Here is a 21101-nt window from a genome sequence, read left to right on the forward strand (position 1 = left end):
CAAACCTCAAGTACATCTAGGAGTGTAGCCGCTAGAAGTAAACATATTAGAAGGAAGTTTCATGATTACAGTGAAGTAAAAAAAAGAGTCGCTGACTCATAAGTCCAAGCATCTTATTAAATTAAACATAAAAAAACTTTTCGCTGCACAATTAGCATTAGTTTGTATAGAGATTTCATCTTGCGCGCAATTACTTTCTTTCATTAGATACTATGCAAAAATAATTAAAAAATAAAAATATATAGATTAACAATCTTGTTTATTACATGTAAAAATAAACTTTATTTTTAATTACAAGATATAATTATAATAACAAGGACAATCTTGTCCATATGAAATATTGCACTTTTTATAATGATTAGCATATAGTAGGAAATATTGCACTAGAAAAATTAACACAGATTAAAGCATGTACAGTATAGATGGCATGGTAAAATACTTTCATATCAGTGGATAAGCTAGCTATAACCCTTCCTATACTCAAATTTATATTTTTTTTGCAAATCAGTTTATTTTAGAATTTATTAGGGGAGGTTAGATTTTCAAAATTAATAGAAGCCAAAAGGTATTATTTTTTTTAAATAGGGGTGAAAGGTTAGTTAAAGCTGATCTAATGATTAGACATAAGTAAATTTACCAATTGCATGACTTAAAAATAGATAATAAATATATAATAATTAATTTATATTATTTATTTTTAAGCCAAATAAATTAATAATAACTAGAGATTCTGAAAATGAACTTTATTCATTTTTTATTTGTAGAGAAAAAAATATGAAGTCTGTCAAAGAAGTCCAAGATGGTTGATGGGGGGGGGGGGGGGGGTTGTTTACTCCCACAACAAAAAAATTAAATACATGACATTAACCCCCTCCAAAACCTTTAAAACCCTCAAAACAAGAGCTTGGACGTTCTTGAGCTTTGGATTCAATACAAAAAAAAAACTGGTGTTTTAAGATATAACCACAATTAAGTAAAAATGACTACAAAAATAACCTCAATTTTATAATAATTTGATTTTGATAACATAACAAGATAAATCACAGAATAAGGAATGTTTTTAATTATTGCACATTTCCCTGTTTAATTCACTAACAATATTGCACAATAGGATTTCTCAGTTTATTTATATAATGTTACAAAATAATTATGTTTTACTTTGAAATTTTAAAACATATTTATACAGGACCTCTCTAAAAGCAACTTCAGTTATGTAAAATATTTTTAAAAAGAGAAAATTTTAAATTTAAAAATTCTTAGTTTAGTATTGTTGGTGTTAATTTTTATATTGATTCTTAGTTGCATAATAGAGGTAAATTGTATAGAAGATAATTCTTCCATATTTTTAAATAAAAATCTAATGAAAAATTAACACTTTAATGATTGGCACAGAAAATGGACTTAGAAATGATTTAGCAACTAGATTAGAATTAGAAAATAATTAATGTTATCATATAAAGCATTAAAATAGGTCAAGATCCTCTAGCATCATAATTAAGATTAAAAGGCTTATTTTTAATTCACTATAATGTTTTTTTTCTGATTGAATATTGTTTTTTTAACATAACACTTCAATTGTTTTTTTTATTGTATTAACCTTTTACCCAAAGATTTTTTAATTAGATAAGCTTAAAATACACATCTGTAAAAAGTAAGTACAGTTAAAAAGCTTTTTACTAAATGTCTAATATTCATCAGAACTTGTAGTGCTGTAGTTGGGTTCTGTAGTACTCCCCACTTTGTTAAAATATCCATTGGGTGCGGAATCCTTTATCTTTTTCTTACCAAACATTGAGGCAAAAAATCCAACCTTTTCCTCTTGAAATTCTCCGTTCATTCTCAGCTTGCTTTTCATTTGCTTCCAAAGGCATAGCATGAAAATTGCCAGGAATAAAATGACTGCCAAGCCACCGACTACTGAGCTGGCTATGAGGGCGCTGCGTACACTTTCAGGAACCTCAACGGGGCCGCGATGATTGTAATCTTCAAAATAATCATAAATTTCATAATCCCCAAGTAATGACTCTTCAGCAAGATGTAGTTTGATATTATTCTCTACTAAATCTACTAAATCGCCATTGACATCAAAGTAAGTAATAGGAGGAGTAGCTCTTGTGGTTGTGGTAGTTCGTCTGTCTGTTATTAGTCCCCCACTTTTGCTGCCAAATCCACCACCCCAGCCATTCTGGAATGGATTATTATAGCCGCCTCTATAGCCACCAGGTCCAAAATCCATTTGGATATACTTTGGCCTCTCCTTCGTCTTGGGCTTCTCACTTTTACTCTCAGGCTGATTATATACTGTTTGATTGACAATATCCTCTTCTGTGTCCAAGTCAGTTTCAGAATCCTCATATTCCTCATTATCTATAGAAGAAGATTCAACATCAATCCTGCCAGGCTTAGCTCCATAGATTATTTCTGGAGCTTTGGATTCTCTTTCAATGTCATTAAACAGATTATTAAGGTCTGGAACTGCCATGTCCTTACGCTCTTTTAGAACGTCAAGTTCAGCATCAGTCATATTGAAGGTAGCCAGGGTTTGGTTCAGAATTTCGGATGTAGTTGTTGTACTGGATGTTGGCTCTTGAGGTTCAAATAATTTTCTTAATTCTTCATCCTGTTCCATTAATTCCTTTTTAGCTTCAGGGTCAAGGATCTTAAGTGTGTTAGGATTGTCAAAAATATCCTTTTCCATTTCTGTTGCATTCTCATTGTCATCAACATAAGCAAAGTCATCATTTTCATCCCGATTGTTTTCTAATGATTTTCTGTAGTCATCAACTGAAGTAAATCTTTTCTTGGTTGTTCTTTCTCCAAATTTAAATGATGAAGGAGTCACCAAGTTCACAGCTTCTGTTGTAGTTGTAGGCGTTTCTACAGTTAGTCTGTTTCTAAACTTTTGAAATAGATCTATAGAGGATTTGCGTCTGAATGACTTTTTAGTTGTTTCTTCTGGTGCAACTGTTGTACTTTCTGTTGTTGTTGTTGTAGTTGAGGTATAATCTGCTTTGGTAGGAGACCAACCTGAAGATTTTGTGGATTTTTCAACTTTCTCTTCCTCTTTCATTGTTAGTTTATGATGATACTTGAGAACAGCTCTTATAGCAGCTTGATTCTTGCTCATAATGTCAGGCAAGGCATAGCCAACTTGTTGGAGTACCTCACTTAGGCTCATCGGGATAATCTTTTTCATGAGAGATTTAAGATCCATTGTTTTGACTTCATCTTCAAGTCTCGACTCAAAATCATCCTCAGTGACTTCATTGTTTTCAGTATTATCTGATTTTTCATTTATAGTGGAAGATTTTCTTTGATTGTTGTTTGCGGATTCTCTTTGGTTGTTATTTGAGGATTCTTCTTTGATTCTTGGAGCCCAGGGCATCCTGACTGTGTCTTCGTTTGTTTCTTCACTCTGCAATTGTTCCAGATCATCAGTTTTATCAATGTCTTCTTTCACTGGGTCAAAAGCCATGGATGCTTCAGTAAGTTGACTTTCTAGGAAACTTTCATCCTCGACAGCTTTCATAACAAGATCCATCACTTCAGGAACCTTCTTAAACATATCCGATACTTTATAACCAGATTTTTTTAGCAGAGTATTTAGTTTTGAAACTGGGATTTGTTTGATAATGTCCTTAATTTGGATATTTGAATAATCTCTTGGCGCGTTCAGATCCTTTTTTATTTTCAATCTTGATATTTGAGTCTTGGAATATCTATTTTCTTCCTGGATGTTTTGTAGCTCTGTAGTACTTGTTGAAGATTGAGTGACAGTACTCTCTGACACAGGCTTTTTTTCTTCTCTTGGTCTTGTCTTCTGCAGTCTGATATGAGTTTTGGAGTATTCATTTTCAGCCATCAAATTTTGTAAACTGTCAGCTGTTGGTAGTTCAGTTGTAGAGAGAGGAGTAGCCACTGGCTCCACTATTTCTTCTACTGGTTCATTCACATCTAAATTAAAATACTTGTTATGTAATTTGAAATCAAATCGTACCTTGAAAATCTTTCCTTATCAAAAACTACAACTTTAGCTTTAAATTTTGGAATGTAATTATAATTGCGTATCGTTTTTAGTAACACATTTTTCTGAAATTTTTAAAGAAGATTTCACACTAAAAGCAAACTTTTTATAATTGGCAGACAGGTGAACAATTACACACTTAAATTATACAAATGTAGTTATAGAGCAGCTTCACTACTTAAAAACATTACCTATTTTTGTTGGATAAACAGTTCTTCTCCTTGTTTTCTCATCATACTCAAACTTTTTTTCTATCTCAATAACAGGCTCTTCAACTATGTCTTTCTCAATATTGCTTTCATACTGCTCTTGTAGGGAATTTCTGTAGTCCTCAAGAGAAGTAAATCTTTTGATTTCAGGCTCTTTATCAACCTTTTCAACTTCAGCAAATTCAGCTGCTTCACTTGATTGTTCAACCTCTTTAATTGTCTCATAATCATAAGTATCAAATTCAGGATTGCCAGAAATAAAATCAATTGACTTTAGATCAGTCTCTGCTTTATCAGATTCCTCATAAGTATCAATGTATTCGAAAGCATTTTGTTTGTCATCAACAATGTCAATTCTTTCTATGATGTCAGGAATAACCTGTGGTTCAAATGGAGCAGGGGATGGGATAAATGGTGTATATTCAGAAGTCTTTGTTTCATCATCCTTTGGCACAAAAAGAGGCTTCTCTTCAACTTGAAGAACTGATTCCTTGGGAGGGGCCAATGGAGCCAGTGTTGGCAGAAACATGGCAGGAGCTGGAGACACAGATTCATTATTAATAACTTCATCAACATTGTCATCCTTTACTTCAGTAAATGGTATGTTGTTGCTGGAATCATCTGGAATATTTATGTTAAAAAAGGGTCCATATTCACCCTGACCTTCTTTACTCTTTTCTTTAATAACAAATACATTATCAATTGGCTCTTCTTTTACACCACTTTCTTCACTAAATTCATCAAGTCTGATAATGTCTTGAATACCTTCTTCCCTATCAACCTCTTCAATCATATCCATCATACCATCATTAGGATCTGATGATTCTGTTGGTCTTTGTCTGATTATTGGTCTTCTGAAAGGTCCCCTTCTTGTTTCCTGTATATTCTCTTCTATAGGATTGTATGGCTTCAGGGAATCTAATCTTCTATTGCTGCTTGGCTTGGCAGCAAATAAATCTTTATTCATTTCATCTAAAGTATTAAATCTTCTTCTTATTGAAGCTTCAGGGTCCTCAAAAACATTTTCAAATCTATCAACAACATCAGGTGGTGTAGATTGTTGTAGTCTGGGTCTAATTCTATAATTTTGAGGTTGTCTGTAAGTTTCCTTTGGATTTTGAGAATTCTCATTTTGCTTGTAGAATCCTTGTCTCACATTTTTGTTGTTATTGCTAAAACTGGACATTCTTTTAGGGGTAGCTTGTCCTTGCCCAGGTTTAGCATATTTATCCATTCCACTTCTTTCTTTAAATCTTTCAAAATCAGCATTCCAACGTTTGGGTTTAATTCTAGGATCAACAATTCTATCAGAATTAGCATTGCTGCTGGTATCATCAACCTCAAATGGTGTTTGGTCAAGATTCACTTCAAGATACTGTTTTAGGCGGTCTCTGTCCTCCTCAAGGCCAAATGTGGTCCAGGCATTAGCACCTCCTCGAGTAGTTGAGGCAGCAGTAGGAGCTGTCACTTCTTCTGTCACATACTTATTAGAATTATCATAGCTTGTTGATTGACTGGGCGTGGAGGAAAGGCCAAAACTTAGAGATCCTGGATGTTCCTCTGAAAGTTTACTGCCTGCTGGACCAGACAATATATTTTCTGGTGTGGATACCTGGATCAAAGATACTTAAATTTTATGTTAAATCACCATAAAAAATGCAGCTATAGAAATGTATTGCTTAAAAAAGAACAGGATACAATAAAAAACAAAACAATGAACCTAGATGTAATATAATAGAGAAATAAGTGTGTTAAGTATTTTGTTTTTGATATGTAGATATTATTTTTAAACTTTATAAAATGCCGTATTTGGTAATTTGTTAATTTGTTATTTCTAGCTAGATTTTTATTAATTTTTATATTTAAGTATATTGTAATATAAAATTTCAATATCTTTTCCTGAAAGAAAGGACCATTTCCCTGAGTGTCAGGTACATCCTGATCAAAGCCTGCGTCAGGATTAACATCCAGTACCTTTGCTACGCCTTCAGTTACATCTTGAACCTAAATATGTATATAATTGCACGGATCTAAAAGGATAAGACAGTGGCCCATAAATTGATGTACATGCACAATGATGATACACAAAGTTACCTCTTCTGAAGATTACAATTATTAGTTGAAACGTTTGGACACTCAACTAATTATTCAACCAATGTAAGTTCAATAAAAGTCCTTAAAGTTGCTAAGCCAACGAATAAGAAAACGTCATTATAAAACTTTGTATTGCAGAAAGATATTTGTAGAGCAGCTTCACTGCCAAAAAATGTAAGAATCTTAACATAAAAGCAACAAGATGTTTGTCTGTGTGTCTGTCTATAGCCAAGCATTATATAAAGTGAGTCTTTTTATAGGTCTAGGGAATGATCATTACTATTTTTAGGGAGGGGTCCTCTCCACCCTCCCCCCAAAATAGAAATAGATTAAAATATCCCGTACAAATAAGTTTTGCTTTTTCTTTTCAAAACTAAAACTAAAATTAGAAGGTTCCCCCTTAACCTTGCCCCAAGTGCCCTTATGGGCCTCCAGGGGCATTGCTGCTAGTATAAGTGCATAAAAAAAAATATCACAAACCTTGATAAGATTTCTGGCGGGTACTGCTGGTCTGTAGGTTTCTTCTCGCACAGGAATCTGAAAGTAAACGTGTTTAATAAGTGTTAAATTTTCATTTAAAAAAGGTTGTGAATTAAATTTTTTTCCCTCTCATCCTGGATTTAAGTTTTTTTTCCTTCAAATAAGGTTTCGTAGCCTTACTGGAAATCATAATCCCAATCTTGGACAATTATTTTGATGATTAATAACTGTTTTCCAAGTTAAAATTTTTTTCATATTAACTTTTATTTTAGGTTACTCCGTTTCTTCTCAAATTATTTTAAAGCGCTGGAAAGTGCGATGACGTCATAAAAATAGGTCTATTATCCAACTATTTTAGAGGTTTCCTTTCCCACTTTTTTTAATCCCTCATTTTCAGACGTATTTTTATGACGTCAAAAATGACACTTTCTATAGCACTCCATTCCAAAAAATTCCAAACCTACCCTGTATTCCTCTCTATCCACAAACTGCTGTCTGTTCTGCCACCTCAGCTGTTGTCTGCTGACACCCTCTGTCTCTCTGTCTGCTGTCTGCCACACATTGTCTGAGTTGTCAAACTCTCTGTTTTGCCATCTTGTCGGCTGGTTGTCCGTTGATTGTTGATCTGCTCCGAAATTTGGTCGGCCTCCTGAAAAAAAAAATCTTTCTAACCCTGTTAAAATTTCATAATCACGAAAGGTTAATGAAGAAAATAAACTTTATAAAAGACTTATGGACATACAGACATACAGTCTGGAGGATCCTGGTACCCAAAGTTTTATAAATATCTTTTTATCTCATTCGTTGGCTAAAAAAACATTAATAGTGTCAAAACTTGTCCGTCTAAGAATTGTATTTTGTAATATATAATTTTATCATGTAATGTCCTATCTTTTAAGATATCTGGTTCAATATTATCCTAAAGCCAGGGATCAGGTATAAGACAATGGCCAATAAATTGATGTACACTACCAATGATGATGCACAAAATCACCCCTCCTGTAGATTGCAATTAGTTGATAAATGGTTGGACACTCTAATGAATGAATCAACCAATAAAAATTCGATAAAAGTTCCCAAGGTTGTTAAACCAACAAAAATGAAACGTTATTATAAGACTTTGGGGACTAGTGGAATAAACAGCTCAATGTCCCCTTCCTCCCTGTCTAAAAGCAATTATTGAATTGTCTTGTGCAAAACCAATTTTTACCTGCTAATCTAACTCTTTTAGGCCTCTTATTCCTAGCATATTGACCCGCCTCCTCGCTTCCAAGTTCTGCCTTGGCTGCCTCAACCCTCCGGCCGCCAACAGCCGGCTGTGAATCAAATCTTCGCCTTTGCTGATATTGGTATTCTCGGTTGTACAACTGCCGTCCTAAAATATGAAAAAATAGAAAAATACAAGGTATAACATAACGATCACCTTAATTATTGCAGGAAGGAAGCATACGTGGGCTGTTCACTACATTAATAACGCTTTTTTATTCGTGGGATTAACAACTTATGGGACTTTTATTGAATTTTCATAGGTTGGTACGTTAATTGAGTGTCCAAACGTTTCAACCAATAATTGTAATCAACAGGAGGGGTAATTTTATGTATTATCAATAAAGATGTAGAACAATTTGTTGGCCATTGTCTTATCTCTTTTGAACCCTGCTATTTTGTGTAAATATTCATTTCTTTCTAAAATAAAAATCTATTTACCTGAATTTTCGGCGCCAAAACCCAAATTCCGTCTGTCGCCATTTTCTTCAGAAACAGCTGATTCCGTATCACCGTATGGTGTGTTGCCAACTCCCGAAAACCGGTTTAGCATCCGCTCCCTGCCATCATTAGATGGTTCAGCTTCAGCAATAGTAAACCGGCTTCTTAGACCTTCCCTGCGTTCAACAGCAATGGCCTCACTGTCCTCTGAGGTGGATGAAAACCGGTTAGGTAGGTCAGCAGAACCGCCATTTTCCGTAGTGACAACACTGTCGACAACTGGTGGCCGTGCAGCAAACTGATTTCTGCCCCCGTCAGGTCTAAAGAGTTTTGGATGTAATAACTTTAGATATTTTTTTATGTCCATGGTAAATATTTAAAAGTTCAGCTGTTTACGGATCCTAATAAACTGAACATACACAAAATGAAACTTCTTTAATGCATAGAATTAAATAGTTAAGTAGCTGCTATAATAAAAGTAAAAGAAATGTTCTATCAATTTAAAACATAAATTCTATGGAAATTTATAAAAACTTTTTATAGTTTGAAACTACCCCCCCCCCTGAAAGAACGAAAAAGAAATTAATTAAAAATCTACAGCAATATGTATTTCCATGCAATAATTAAGCAATTTGTGAGATCCTAAGGTACATTAAATCCATTCCTAGAGTAGAATCTTCTATTGGCTATTACAGGTTCTGCAGCAAAGTTTCTGGTCGGTAATTCTTCTTTTGTTAAGGATCTTTCTATATTACTCCCAATGTCTCCCCTAAAAACAAGATTTAATTTAGGAATTATTTTATAACTGGACAAGTGTATCAAAAATCACCTATGTGACATCATAAAAATGAGGGATTATCCATTTCTTTTTTGGGGGTTTTCTTTCCCACTTCTCCTCCATTTCTTCATTTTTATGACGTCACATTGCTGATTTTTAAGACACTTTGTTCAGTTACATTATTTTTATATCTTTGAACATTAGGTACTCCCTACTTCCGCTTTTCTATCCATCTATTTATCTACTTATTTATTTATCTATCTATCCATCTATCTATCTATTTATATTGCATCTTTGTTAATTGATTCCGTCACACATGTTCTCATTATTTTCACTATAAAAAATATTTTTCCAGTATGTCTTGGAAACCGATTCAATAATTGCAGGATTATAACCAGCATCGTATTTTAGACAATTTTCCACAAATATTAAAATAACCATTTTGGTTTTAAAGGGTCTTTGGCCACCTATAGCTAACAAACATGGTTTTGATTTTATAATTTTTCATTTTAACATCCGCGGAAAGTTGCGATAGATAACTATTATTGTATGAAATGGTAAAATGTCAAATTGATTTTTATTTGTTAAATAAGCTGAGCTTCGCTTTTACAGATAATTTTTCGTTGTCATACTTTTAAGAGTGCTAGATAAAGTAAAGAATGCGTACATAGTTTCATATTAGGGTTTTGCTTAAGTATCAGTTTTATGTAAAACAATTATAATTTATAAGAAATCAATTTTAAGATTTTAAGCTTATTTGAAGATAGGTGATGTTTAATTGTAAAAGTTGAGAAATTACAATAAATTTATTATTACTTAGATCTTACACCAGAATATCATGTACTTTAATAAAGTAGAACTTGTTGCTGGCTAAAATAAAGATTCCCCATCCACCCCGTTTACCCCATCCCCTCCCCTTCCTACTGCTGTTTAATGGCAGAACGAAATAGCCAATAAGTAATGTCCATGTTAGCAACCTAAATTGACGACAATTTTCACCTTTCATAATATCTAGGTATATTCTATATCCATTGTTATCATAAATTTAATTGGTCGAAAAAATGTCCATTTCCGTGTTAAGCTCAGAGGAAAGAAATGATTCCATGACATATGTCTTTAACCACTGCACTGGTATAGAGGTGGGGGAAATCAAGAGAGAGAAAAAAAAGATATCAACAAGGAATATAATGCTTGAAAAGCGAAGCTTTTAGGAAAATTTATTATCCTTATATTGTACTGAAATATCTCGCTAACCGCTAAACTGATATTACAATGTAGCTTCTTATATATCCTGGAAAGCTTTGTAACTATTTGGAAGGAGGTTACCACCACCCTCTCAAGAGAAATCACCCTAGAAAAGAAAATGCAGCTATAGACTTCTTTCCATCTCAAGGCCCCTATAGAATTATTTACATTAGTAAAGCTGCCCTTAACTTCCGGGTTTAGGCCATTTTAGTTTTTTTATAGGCATTCATAACTAACTTCATTACCTATAAATAATGTAAGGGATTTTCAAATTTCTATTTCAATCACCTGAGGTGAATGTTTTTTTTTATTTATATTGGAATTTAAAAAAAAAAAAAAATTGTAGAGAGGTATCGCTACTCTGTGCAAATATACTCCAGTGGCTTCCCCCCCCCCCCCCCACCCCTCCAAAAAAAATGAGTAATCTTTCCAGGGTGCATAAATATTAAGATCAACCAGTATGCGACATCCTATTACTCTATATAAGGATTAGATGATAGATTAGCTTTGCTTCTACAACTGGTGTCAATGTGGTAGGGTAATGCAATTTAGACATAATTGTTTCTTTCACAAATAAAAATCTTTAAATCCGGTTTTCTTCCTAGCGCGCGCAATAAACAAGGAAACTATGTACATTAGTTGAAGAGGAGGGCGGCAGGGATCTAAAGCGATAAGACAATGGCTGACAAAATGGTGTGTATCTCAAATGATGATACGCAAAATTACACCTTCTGTAAATTACAATTAGTGGTTAAAACGTTTGAACACTCAACTTAATGAACCAACCAATCAAAATTTAAAGTTAGACCTCATAGTTTTTAAGCTAACACATAAGAAAACGCCATTAGAAAATTTTGGGGTCTAGTGTAATAAACAGCCCATTGTCCACTTCCTTCCTGGGAGTGTGAGATTTGTGAAAAAAATTAGGTTAATTTCATAGATTTTTAAATGGTGTGCAGAGGTTTAAAACTAGGTACAATCATCAAACAAAATGTGTTTCCCTTTATCAAAAAACCATAGTTTTTTTTCCTTACAGGATATTCAAAAAACACAAGATATGGGGTGGGAACGGGTTTAAGGCTCCAGGGGGAACAATCCCCCAACCCCCACTCCAATGTTATCGCTTTTGAAATTTTAATCTTCATTTGACAATGTTTTACTTATAGCTGTCAGATAAATTAAAAGCTTAATTTAGATGAAATATACGTCTATGACTTAGTTGCGTTTTGCTTTCTGCGATTTCTATGTTTATATGTTTGTATCACACAAGTCAGGTACTGAGGTTATAGCTGCCAAAAGTCATACATATAAAGCTGCGCTCCTTAAAAGGAAGAATATTATTTCCTATTTTTCACAGGGCATATAGTAATGTTAATGTATATGGTTTGCCTAGTTAAGTAGATTTAATAATAATAATGCTTTTAGTAAAAGAGACTCTATAATTCACTTTGTCTGTTCTTTCGTAACGTTATGGGGAAAATGTGATTTTCTAGGCTACTATTACGATAAAATGGTGATGCTTTTGAAGAATATAACAATTAGCATAAGATACACAATTTACTTCATTAGTCAGTCCGTTAGTCATGCAACAAACGACATCAAAATGATCAACTAAAAATAATTTGTGATTTCCTATTATCATCGTTTTCCCTTCTCTCCTTATTTATGATGTTTAAAGCTTCGCTTCTCATAGATGTTATCATCCTTGAGGGAGAAGGATTGTATAATTATTCTATTCGTTAGCTCAAAACTTTGGGTATTTGATTTGTTGATTAAATAGTAGTAGTTTTATAACATTTCAACCAATAACTATCCTTATACTAAAGTAACAGGATGTTTGTGTGTTTGTACCGAAGGATCTCGCTAACCACTAAACCGATCGGGTTCTCCTTAACAGGGTATCTTCTCATAGGTCCCGGGAAGGTTTATAACTATTTTGAGGGAGGGTACCACCCCCCCTCTCCCCCCCCCCAAGAGAAATCACATTAAATCGAAATTTATTTTTTAAGTATAGACTCCTACGTAACATTGCGAGGTATCGTAGAAAGAGACTCCTACGCAACCTTGAATGCAACAAAAAGCTAAACATTTAAATTGCCACTAGAAGCTTCTAGGGGGCGTAGCCGCTAGTAATCTATAAAAGTAATACATATATGCTATTTATATCGTCCATTATCTTATCACTTAAGATCCCTGATAGTAAGTTTAATAAAGTCGTGCAGCAATTTAAGAAATCAAAGTAATTTCTTCCTGCTTCTATAGAGTTAATACTTAAGTTAAGTTTAAGATTTTTATCAATTTAAACAATTATTTTAAAAGTACCCCTTTATAGACAACAAATAAGATTTAACCATCAAAGAAAAGTACAATTAAATAAAAGTTTTAACCTATTGACTTTCCTTTCATTTAAAACAAAATAAAAAGAAAGAGTTAGGGCATCATTAAGGCTAAGGGAGAAACAAACTATTATTTATTACATACAAATCTAATGTAAATGTAAATGGTTTCTGTCTTAAGTTTTATTTCAACTTGGTATTAAAAAACATTATCTAATTTATTTTTAATTTACTTTCAATATAAAAGTTGGGCTTTGGGGGGGGGGGGTGGTGTTTTTATTCGGAGGGTACTTGAAAGAAAAGTACAGTTTTCTTGCATATAAATAAAATTAATAGTGTTCTTTTAATTATAAGAGTGTTACACCAAAATGGATCATATGTTCTATAAATAAACCTTCTATAATCAGATACATAAATAGATTTCTATGCATGGGTGGGAGGATCTTATCTTTCATAATTATTGGATTTGTATAAGGCCTGGTCTCTCAAAACGTGTAGCCTTAGTTACTTGCCTTTTTTTGTTAAAATATTTTTGGAGGTGTTTCAGGCGAATGTTTCATAAAAAAAATTTATCATTTAACAGTAAAAATAAAGATTTTTTCTCCATTAAAATCAAATAACTTTTTCTCTAATTCCTAGCTCTTTTCAAATCAAAACTGATTTATTTAAAGCTGATGTATTTTTAAAAAGTAAACATTATTCTAGCTGACTTACTAATACAAATACAAAGAAACAGAGTATAGTGTCCAATAAAAATGACGTCATACAATACAAATGACCAATGATAAGCCAGTATGCAATTTACAATTGGATAATTACAACTGATACTGGCCTATCATTAGTCGTTTGTATTGTAAGACGTCATTTTTTACTGAAAACTATACGCTGTTTTCAAATACAAATTTTGTGTACCTGGCTATGATACACAATATGTTCAAAATAAGGAAAAGTATTCTGAACAATATAGTACCACTAGACAACTATAAAACTATTTTGATGAGGGTACGCCACCCATCCAAGATGAAATTTTCTATGATAAAAACAATCCCCCCATCCCAAATCACCATACCTTTTTTTATGGAGTTTCAATGGTTTATGTCGAAAGTAGGGCTTAAATAAAAGAAGTCGCAGCTGACTTAATATCGGCATAAATGTTGACTTAGCAATATCATAATGGCATTATCACTACATACTTATGTTGACGCAATAACCAGACAATTTTTTAAAAAAGTTAGTTGGTTGTCTGACGGGTGTCAACTCAACCATTGCTCAAAGTTTGTGATCGGAAATCTCAACCAACACTTAACATTTAAGGATTTTATTTATTTAAAATAATCCATTTCCCGATTCTTATATGTACACAGGAAACTTTATTTTCCGTGTTCCCACCTCAAATTAGCTCAACTAATTTATTATAACTACAACCACATTTGCATAAATATGATTATATATACATACATATACATAGATAGATTACTAGTTTCAGGCATTGTAAAGAATGTAAGCAGATGCAAAGAGTCTCCCCACTTGGGCCAGGTATTTATCTGGATTATACATCTATACTCTACATTTATTGTTCTTATTCTGCGAAAATTAGGTAACATAAATTACACAACTAAAACCACAATTGTAATTTAGAATAGATAGTTAAATAGATAAAAATAGAGAGTTATAAATATAAAGAATCAAATCTCTACAATCTACATATAAGTATACACTTTGTTCAAGAACAATGCAAAAATTGTTCTTAATTGTTTGGTGAAGTGTAGCAATTTGTTTTTCTACTTGAAGCTGCAAATATATCTGTCTATCAATCCATCTGTCTGTATGTGTGTCTGTCTGTCTATTTTTCTTTCTCTCTATTTATATATGTATCAGTATGTATTTCTGTCTGTCTGTCTGTCTGTCTGTCTATCTATCTATCTATCTATCTATCTATCTACCTGAAAACTTGTTGATTGTCTGTTGGGGTGTCTGCTTTCATGCCCCACCCATCAAAGCCTGCTTCGCTCCAATCAGTGTCGGTAAAATATCTGAAACAGAAAGTACAATTAGTTTAGGAAAGAAACCAAAGATTAGATAGAATAGGTCGGTATTCATAGTTTTTAAATTCATACACTAATCTCACAAAAGTGTGTCTATCCCAAAAATTTAGACAGGAAAGCTCATTGTATTATATTATATAATATGTTTCTAGAGCCCTTGGAAGGAGTGGGAGGAAAGTAACACCCTTTCCACTTTCAATTAGTAGTTTTAACTGAAAAATAAAAAAAAATACTTTTTTTGGGGGGGATTATTTTTTAAGGGCGAAATTTCTTGAGAGGGTGGTGGTACCCTCCGCCAAAATAGTTATAAATCTGTCCAGGACCTATGATATGCTACCCGTTAAAGGAAAACCATATTGGTTCAGTGTTTATCGAGAACATTTGGTCAATTTGATTTATTACAAGGATAGACAGTTTCCCCCAACGTTTCAAGTCGAGCACAAAAACATCGCCCTTTCCCCTTTTTTTTTAAATAACTTGATCCATCAGGTCTTCAGCAAACTTTAAATGGCTCGTGTGAAAGTAATTTAGAATCTAGAGACTGCGGCTGCCGGCAGCTGCATTAAAATGCAGCTTTTATGCAGCTGTTGCCGAAATATTGTGTTTTGGAAACCATAAAATAAAATTCTCGTAAAAATTCAAAATATTTTCAAGAAATATACCTTAAAAATGATAAAATACAGTTGTTTTAATTTTTCAAGTAATAAATGATCTAATAACAAAGGTTACTACAGAAATGGGCTAAAGAAGGAAATTAGGACTTTGACTCTACGGTCTCTACTGTAATAGTCGTTACAGCCATTCAACATATCCATCCATAAAGTACAGATCTTTATATTGGAGTAGTTGCGCTACAAAAGCTATAATCTTTATAGTGTTATAGCCAGATAAATTCTCACATTATTACACAAATAAAACCATTAAAAGCACACAGATTATTATGTCATACATAATTTATGTATTTTTTTAGTATCGCAGCTACATTACAACTAGATAATGTTGGTCAGTAAGTCCGTTCGTCTGTCTTTTTGTCCTCACATAATCGTTAGGTTAGGTTAAAGTAACTCTTGTCAAAATAATTAATATTCTATCAGCAAGTGTTGCTACTATCTTATTACCCTTTTTAGCTTATGTTAGCTTGCACTAATAAATGTATAATAAAAGTATATACAGTTTTTGGAACCTTTTTTCTAATTGCTCTATGCTCTTTTGTAGCAACTTGGCTGTGATTATATTTCAGACGCTATTGGCTGATATTTAAAGACCCAATTGAATGTCGGCACAGGGTCCCCTTCATCACGTGAACATACAAATATATTGCAACGCTACTTAAATATTTGTTTGTTCTTATCATGTCATTTGCTAAAGCTATTTAAAAATAATTTATTTTGTACTGTTTTTTTTTAGAAATTGGGTAAGAGAACAAAAGTCGGCCCTCCACTTTCCATTTTAGATTTAAAAAGTAAGAGTAAACGAATTTTTTTTGTGGAGTGTAGGTATTTTTCCAATGTTGATATCGTCTAACATCCCTAACTCTTGCCCCATGAAAAAAATCCCTCACCCAAAATCGTATTTTCTTTAAAAAACTTAAAATTAAAACTGAAGGCTTGACTTTTACGACCTATCCTAAACTTTTTGATTCCAAACAAATCATAAAAAGAATTGACAAATTTATTGGATACAATCTAGTTTTAAAAGCTATTGTCTATCTCAACCCAAGTCTACTTTATCAAACTAACATCTCTGTACACTCATCCCCCAATATATAGGATAGAATCTGTTGAACTGAAATGATACCTGTCTAATCTGGCACCAGATTGTGGCACAGTTTCAGGATACCTGGATCCTCCCTAAAATAAATACATTAAAATGATAATAATCAATACCAAATATATTTTTGTATTTTAGTTGATGCTATAATGAAGGGTTTAAAGGGATAATACAATGGTCTATAAATTGATGTAATCCCAAAAGATGATACACACAAATACCACTTCTGTAGATTACAATTAGTGGTTAAAATGTTTGGACACTCAACATAATGAACCAACCAATCAAAATTCAATAAGGTCACCAAAGTTGGTCAGCCAACGAATAATTAAAAGTTATTCTACAACTTTGGGGACTAGCGTAATAAAAAGCCCAATGTCCCCTCCCGCCCTATCAAACAAAACATAAAAATATACAATTTACACAGTATTTGAATTTTCACAAATATTTTTAATTTGTTTGTATCTTATGACAACTTTTACATCTGTTGATTTTGCGGTTTAATTATATATTTTGTAAGAAACCGTAGTACGTTGTTAATAGTTTTTGTATCGGAACTTCTCTACACCTTAAATCGCCTGATTGTAAATCAATTCGAAGCGCTTTGTTAGGCCACTGCATTATTTTGTGTGTAGATTCTTCTGGTATATTAACATCTATTGTATAACTTAAGCTGGATGCATGTCCTTTATAGATAGCTTTTCGCAAGTATTAAAATGAAAAATAATAAGACCAAAACCAGTTTTTGACGGCCTCGAAAGCCGAAAACTGTTATTGATATTTTTATTTTATTATTCTCGGAAAACTGTCTGTAATACTGCATGATTTTTCAATATGGATGAGAAGTGGTTCCAATCCAGCGGATATTGATCTGTTTCGAAGCCATACTAGAAAAACATTAAATATAGGAAATGGGACCAGTATTTGAAATACTAGCGGGTACGCCCCTAGAAACCTCTAGGGGGCACTCAATGTAGGAAGGGGAAAAATCGACCTCGCTCCATTTTAAATTTGAATTTCAAAAAAGTAAAAAAATATTTTTTGGGGGGGAGGGGGTGATGACACCCTCCCCCAAAAAAGTGGTAAACCTTCCCAGGACCTATAGGAAGCTTCACTGTAAAGAAGAACAATATCGGTTTAGCGGTTATTGAGATCCTTCGGGACAGACAAAAACGCTTATTACTTTATATAATAGGATGATCTGATTTTTTTTAATGATTCTCTTTACGAAGCAGTAAGACCTTTATATATATACTAGCGGCCACCCCCCCCCCCCCCCCCCAAGAAGCCTCTAGGGGCACTTAAGGTTGGATGGAAAAAAAATAATTTTTGGGGGGGAGGGGGGTGAAGACAACCTCCCCGAAATAGTGTAAAACCTTCCCTGGACCTATTAGAAGCTTCACTGTAAAGGAGAACAATATCGGTTCAGTGGTTAGCGAGATCCTTCGGGATAGACAAAAATGCTTACTACTTTATATAATATGATTAGTTTAAATTAAATTCTTCGCAACTCATAGTTGCTTTTATCCTTGTTTAAATTTTAACCTTAACTATAAAGTATAAATTAATTGCTTATATTTATAATATTGAAAAATTTAACTTCCCCCTATCTCATTGGAATAGATTTATTATCACTTGGATGTTACACCAGATTTTCATGTTCTTTAGTAAATTGAAACTCGCAGCGGGCTAAAATGATAATAAAACATCCAGCTATGAAATGATAAGACAAACAGACATTGGCACTTGTAGAGTGTCAGAACTGAATAATCAGAATATAAATGTATAAAAATCATTATTGATTAATTCATAGGAGGTTAGGGGATTGGGAGGGTCTCTATTTTACCCCGCCACAAGGTTCGCTTTATTAAAGTATTTGATACTATGGTAATAATAAATCATTTCGGGTAAATAAGTATTTAAAATAAGTTTATCTTTTCCAAATTTATCAATAAACAAACTATTTACAACTTTTTGGAAGGTTAGAATTAGCATAATTACTAATAGGTGTTTGCCATTTTTCCATTTTTTTTCCATTTTTTCTCTTCCCAGCTTTTTTAATCCTTTTTTTGTTTCTTTTTAATGACTTTTGTCTCAAGATCAGACAATATTTTTATTACACTAAAGCAAGGGTGATATCATTTTAAGTATCAGAACAAAAAACAAGAAATTTTCATCTTTAAAACTACGTTTTTTCTTAGTTGGGTTGTTAATTGTTTATTGGTCAGTTTGTGAGGCTATCTGTAGATAATTAATCTGTAACTCTGTCTGTTTGTCTTTATGTATGTCTGTTTCTTTCTTTTCCTCTTTTATTGTCATTCCGTTTGTCTTTTTGTTTCTATACCTGTCAGTCTATCTGTTTTTCCATTGTCTTTTTGTCTGTCTTGCAATCTATCTGCCTATGATTCTTTCTATCTTTCTATCTAAACTTCTAAGTGTCTCTCTGCCGGTTTGTCTATCTGTTTTTTTTATGTTTCTCCATCTATCTGTCTGCCTATCTATCTATTTGTCTGTATATGTCTGTCTATCTATCTATATCTCTGCCTGTCTATCTATCTGCCTGCCTTTATGTTTGTAAGTCTATTTGTGTATCTATCCATCTATATTTATTTCATTGTATGTTTGTGTGTATATTAATTTATTTTAGTGTTTGGTAACAGACAAATCCAATGAATTAGCAGCTTTGCTCCAAGCAACACATATTAAAAAAAAGAACAATTACTAAAAACAAACATATTGTCTTTTATCTTAAACACATACACACATTTTTATATTTATGAAATGACCAATACACGAATTTAAGGGAAATATGTTGTTGAAATTAAAGTTTAAAATTAGCAATCTTATGAATTTTTTTTTATATATCCGACATTTAAGGCCGCTTAGTCCGTCTGTAACGGATAGCTATTATCGGTTATATAACGATGGAATCACCCTATCGATTTTAATCTTTGCGTGATGATTCTTGTAATAAGAAGGTACAATTTGGTAAGCATAGCACCTCTATAATTATTAATATAACGTACGAATGTTCATTTAAACCGTTGGATCTTTTTGGGTTCTGTGAATGATGATTTTATTGATTTTATTTAGTGCAATCAATGATGAAATGGAACTGAAAAAAATGATAGGAAATTTGTGTTTGTTTCAGAGGGTTGGTATGCTTTCCTCTGATATATGTATAGACGAAAAGACTTCAAAAATAAAGCTTCTCTTATAAGCTTTTTTTTAAATTTAAGCATAATATTGAAACAGGGCTGATTTTTTTTTTGATTGGTTGAGGTTAAATTCAACCCACCTTTGAAAAAAATCACAGTAAAGAATTTTCATTTTCTTTAAAATTTACCAGTTAGAGATTGGGGTGGGGGGTGTTATGTGGTATAGAAATAGACTCTTTTAGAATAAATTTTGTAAAAAAAAATCTGTTGTTTTATCCCTAGAATCCTTGGCGTGCCACCTGGTAAAATCTCAGGACCTTAATAAAGATTCTACTATATACACCAGTCAAGGTTAACTATTCTGTGGTTAAGATAGAGAGATAGCGCAGTGGATGGATAGATAGATAGATAGTTGGATAGATATATAGTTAGATAGATAAATAGTGAGTTATGATAGATAAATAGAAAATAATGAATAGATAATTAGGTATAAAATCAATTATTTCTAAAGATTTGGCTTTACATATTTGTGCTGGGGGGGGGGGGGCAACGATTAATTACCCCCCAGATATAAAGATTTCAGAAAAAAAAATAAAAAGTTTATAATAAGTATGAGCTGTACTTAAACTATGGTAAGGAGATTCGTAAAGTGTCATGTGTGACGTCATGAAAATACATCTAAAAAGGATTCAAATGGGAAAGAAAACCCCTAAAGAAGAAATTGATTTAGACGTATTATTATGACGTCACACATGACACTTTCCGAACCTCCTTATGATAAGCCTAAAATTACGTGATAATAGTAAAGTTTGTTTCAATACTTGTATGGACAATTTGATGAACTGAATTTAGTTTCCGAAAGTGTGCGTAGCTTCCGCGTCCTATCTCAATATTTGCTACTAGCTAAAAAAGCTTCATATTTAAAAAAAAAAATCAAAATTTGTGAATGTATAATGTATAAATCGTTTATACATTTAATCGTTTTTCCATTTGACCGGAGTCGCTAAAAATAGGGTCTGCAATAATTGGGTTATCTGCTGTACAATTTAGGAAACTAGAGCTCGAAAAGGAAATTTATTTCAGTTGACCGACAATTTGTATGTATAAATTTGTCAGGGAAAAATGGACAATAATATAAGGGAAAAGGGAAGAAGTTAGGAATATAAAATGATAAACAAATGAATAAATAATAAATATTTCCCCTTTTGTAAATATTGGTTGATGAGATTGGACACTATGTGTTTTCTATATTTAA

The 21101-nt window shown here is 32.7% G+C and overlaps 1 protein-coding gene across 1 annotated transcript in view; it reads right to left on the reverse strand.

The window, feature by feature from the left end:
- Nucleotides 1–264: 264 nt before the first annotated feature.
- Nucleotides 265–21101, reverse strand: part of LOC145331192 (uncharacterized) — a 51663-nt gene continuing 30826 nt past the window's right edge. The window contains exons 3-13 of the mRNA XM_080175814.1: nt 16716–16768; nt 14817–14906; nt 9179–9283; nt 8515–8834; nt 8018–8182; nt 7272–7456; nt 6808–6864; nt 6073–6237; nt 5947–5953; nt 4216–5859; nt 265–3954 (exon numbers count right to left, since the gene is read on the reverse strand). Of these exons, the coding sequence (XP_080031940.1) occupies nt 1685–3954; nt 4216–5859; nt 5947–5953; nt 6073–6237; nt 6808–6864; nt 7272–7456; nt 8018–8182; nt 8515–8834; nt 9179–9283; nt 14817–14906; nt 16716–16768 (5061 nt within the window). The 3' untranslated portion in view covers nt 265–1684. The remainder of the gene's footprint in view (nt 3955–4215; nt 5860–5946; nt 5954–6072; nt 6238–6807; nt 6865–7271; nt 7457–8017; nt 8183–8514; nt 8835–9178; nt 9284–14816; nt 14907–16715; nt 16769–21101) is intronic.

Source organism: Acartia tonsa, chromosome 11 (genome assembly GCF_053477335.1).
Source record: "Acartia tonsa isolate MP-2025a chromosome 11, ASM5347733v1, whole genome shotgun sequence".
Classification (NCBI taxonomy): domain Eukaryota; kingdom Metazoa; phylum Arthropoda; class Copepoda; order Calanoida; family Acartiidae; genus Acartia; species Acartia tonsa.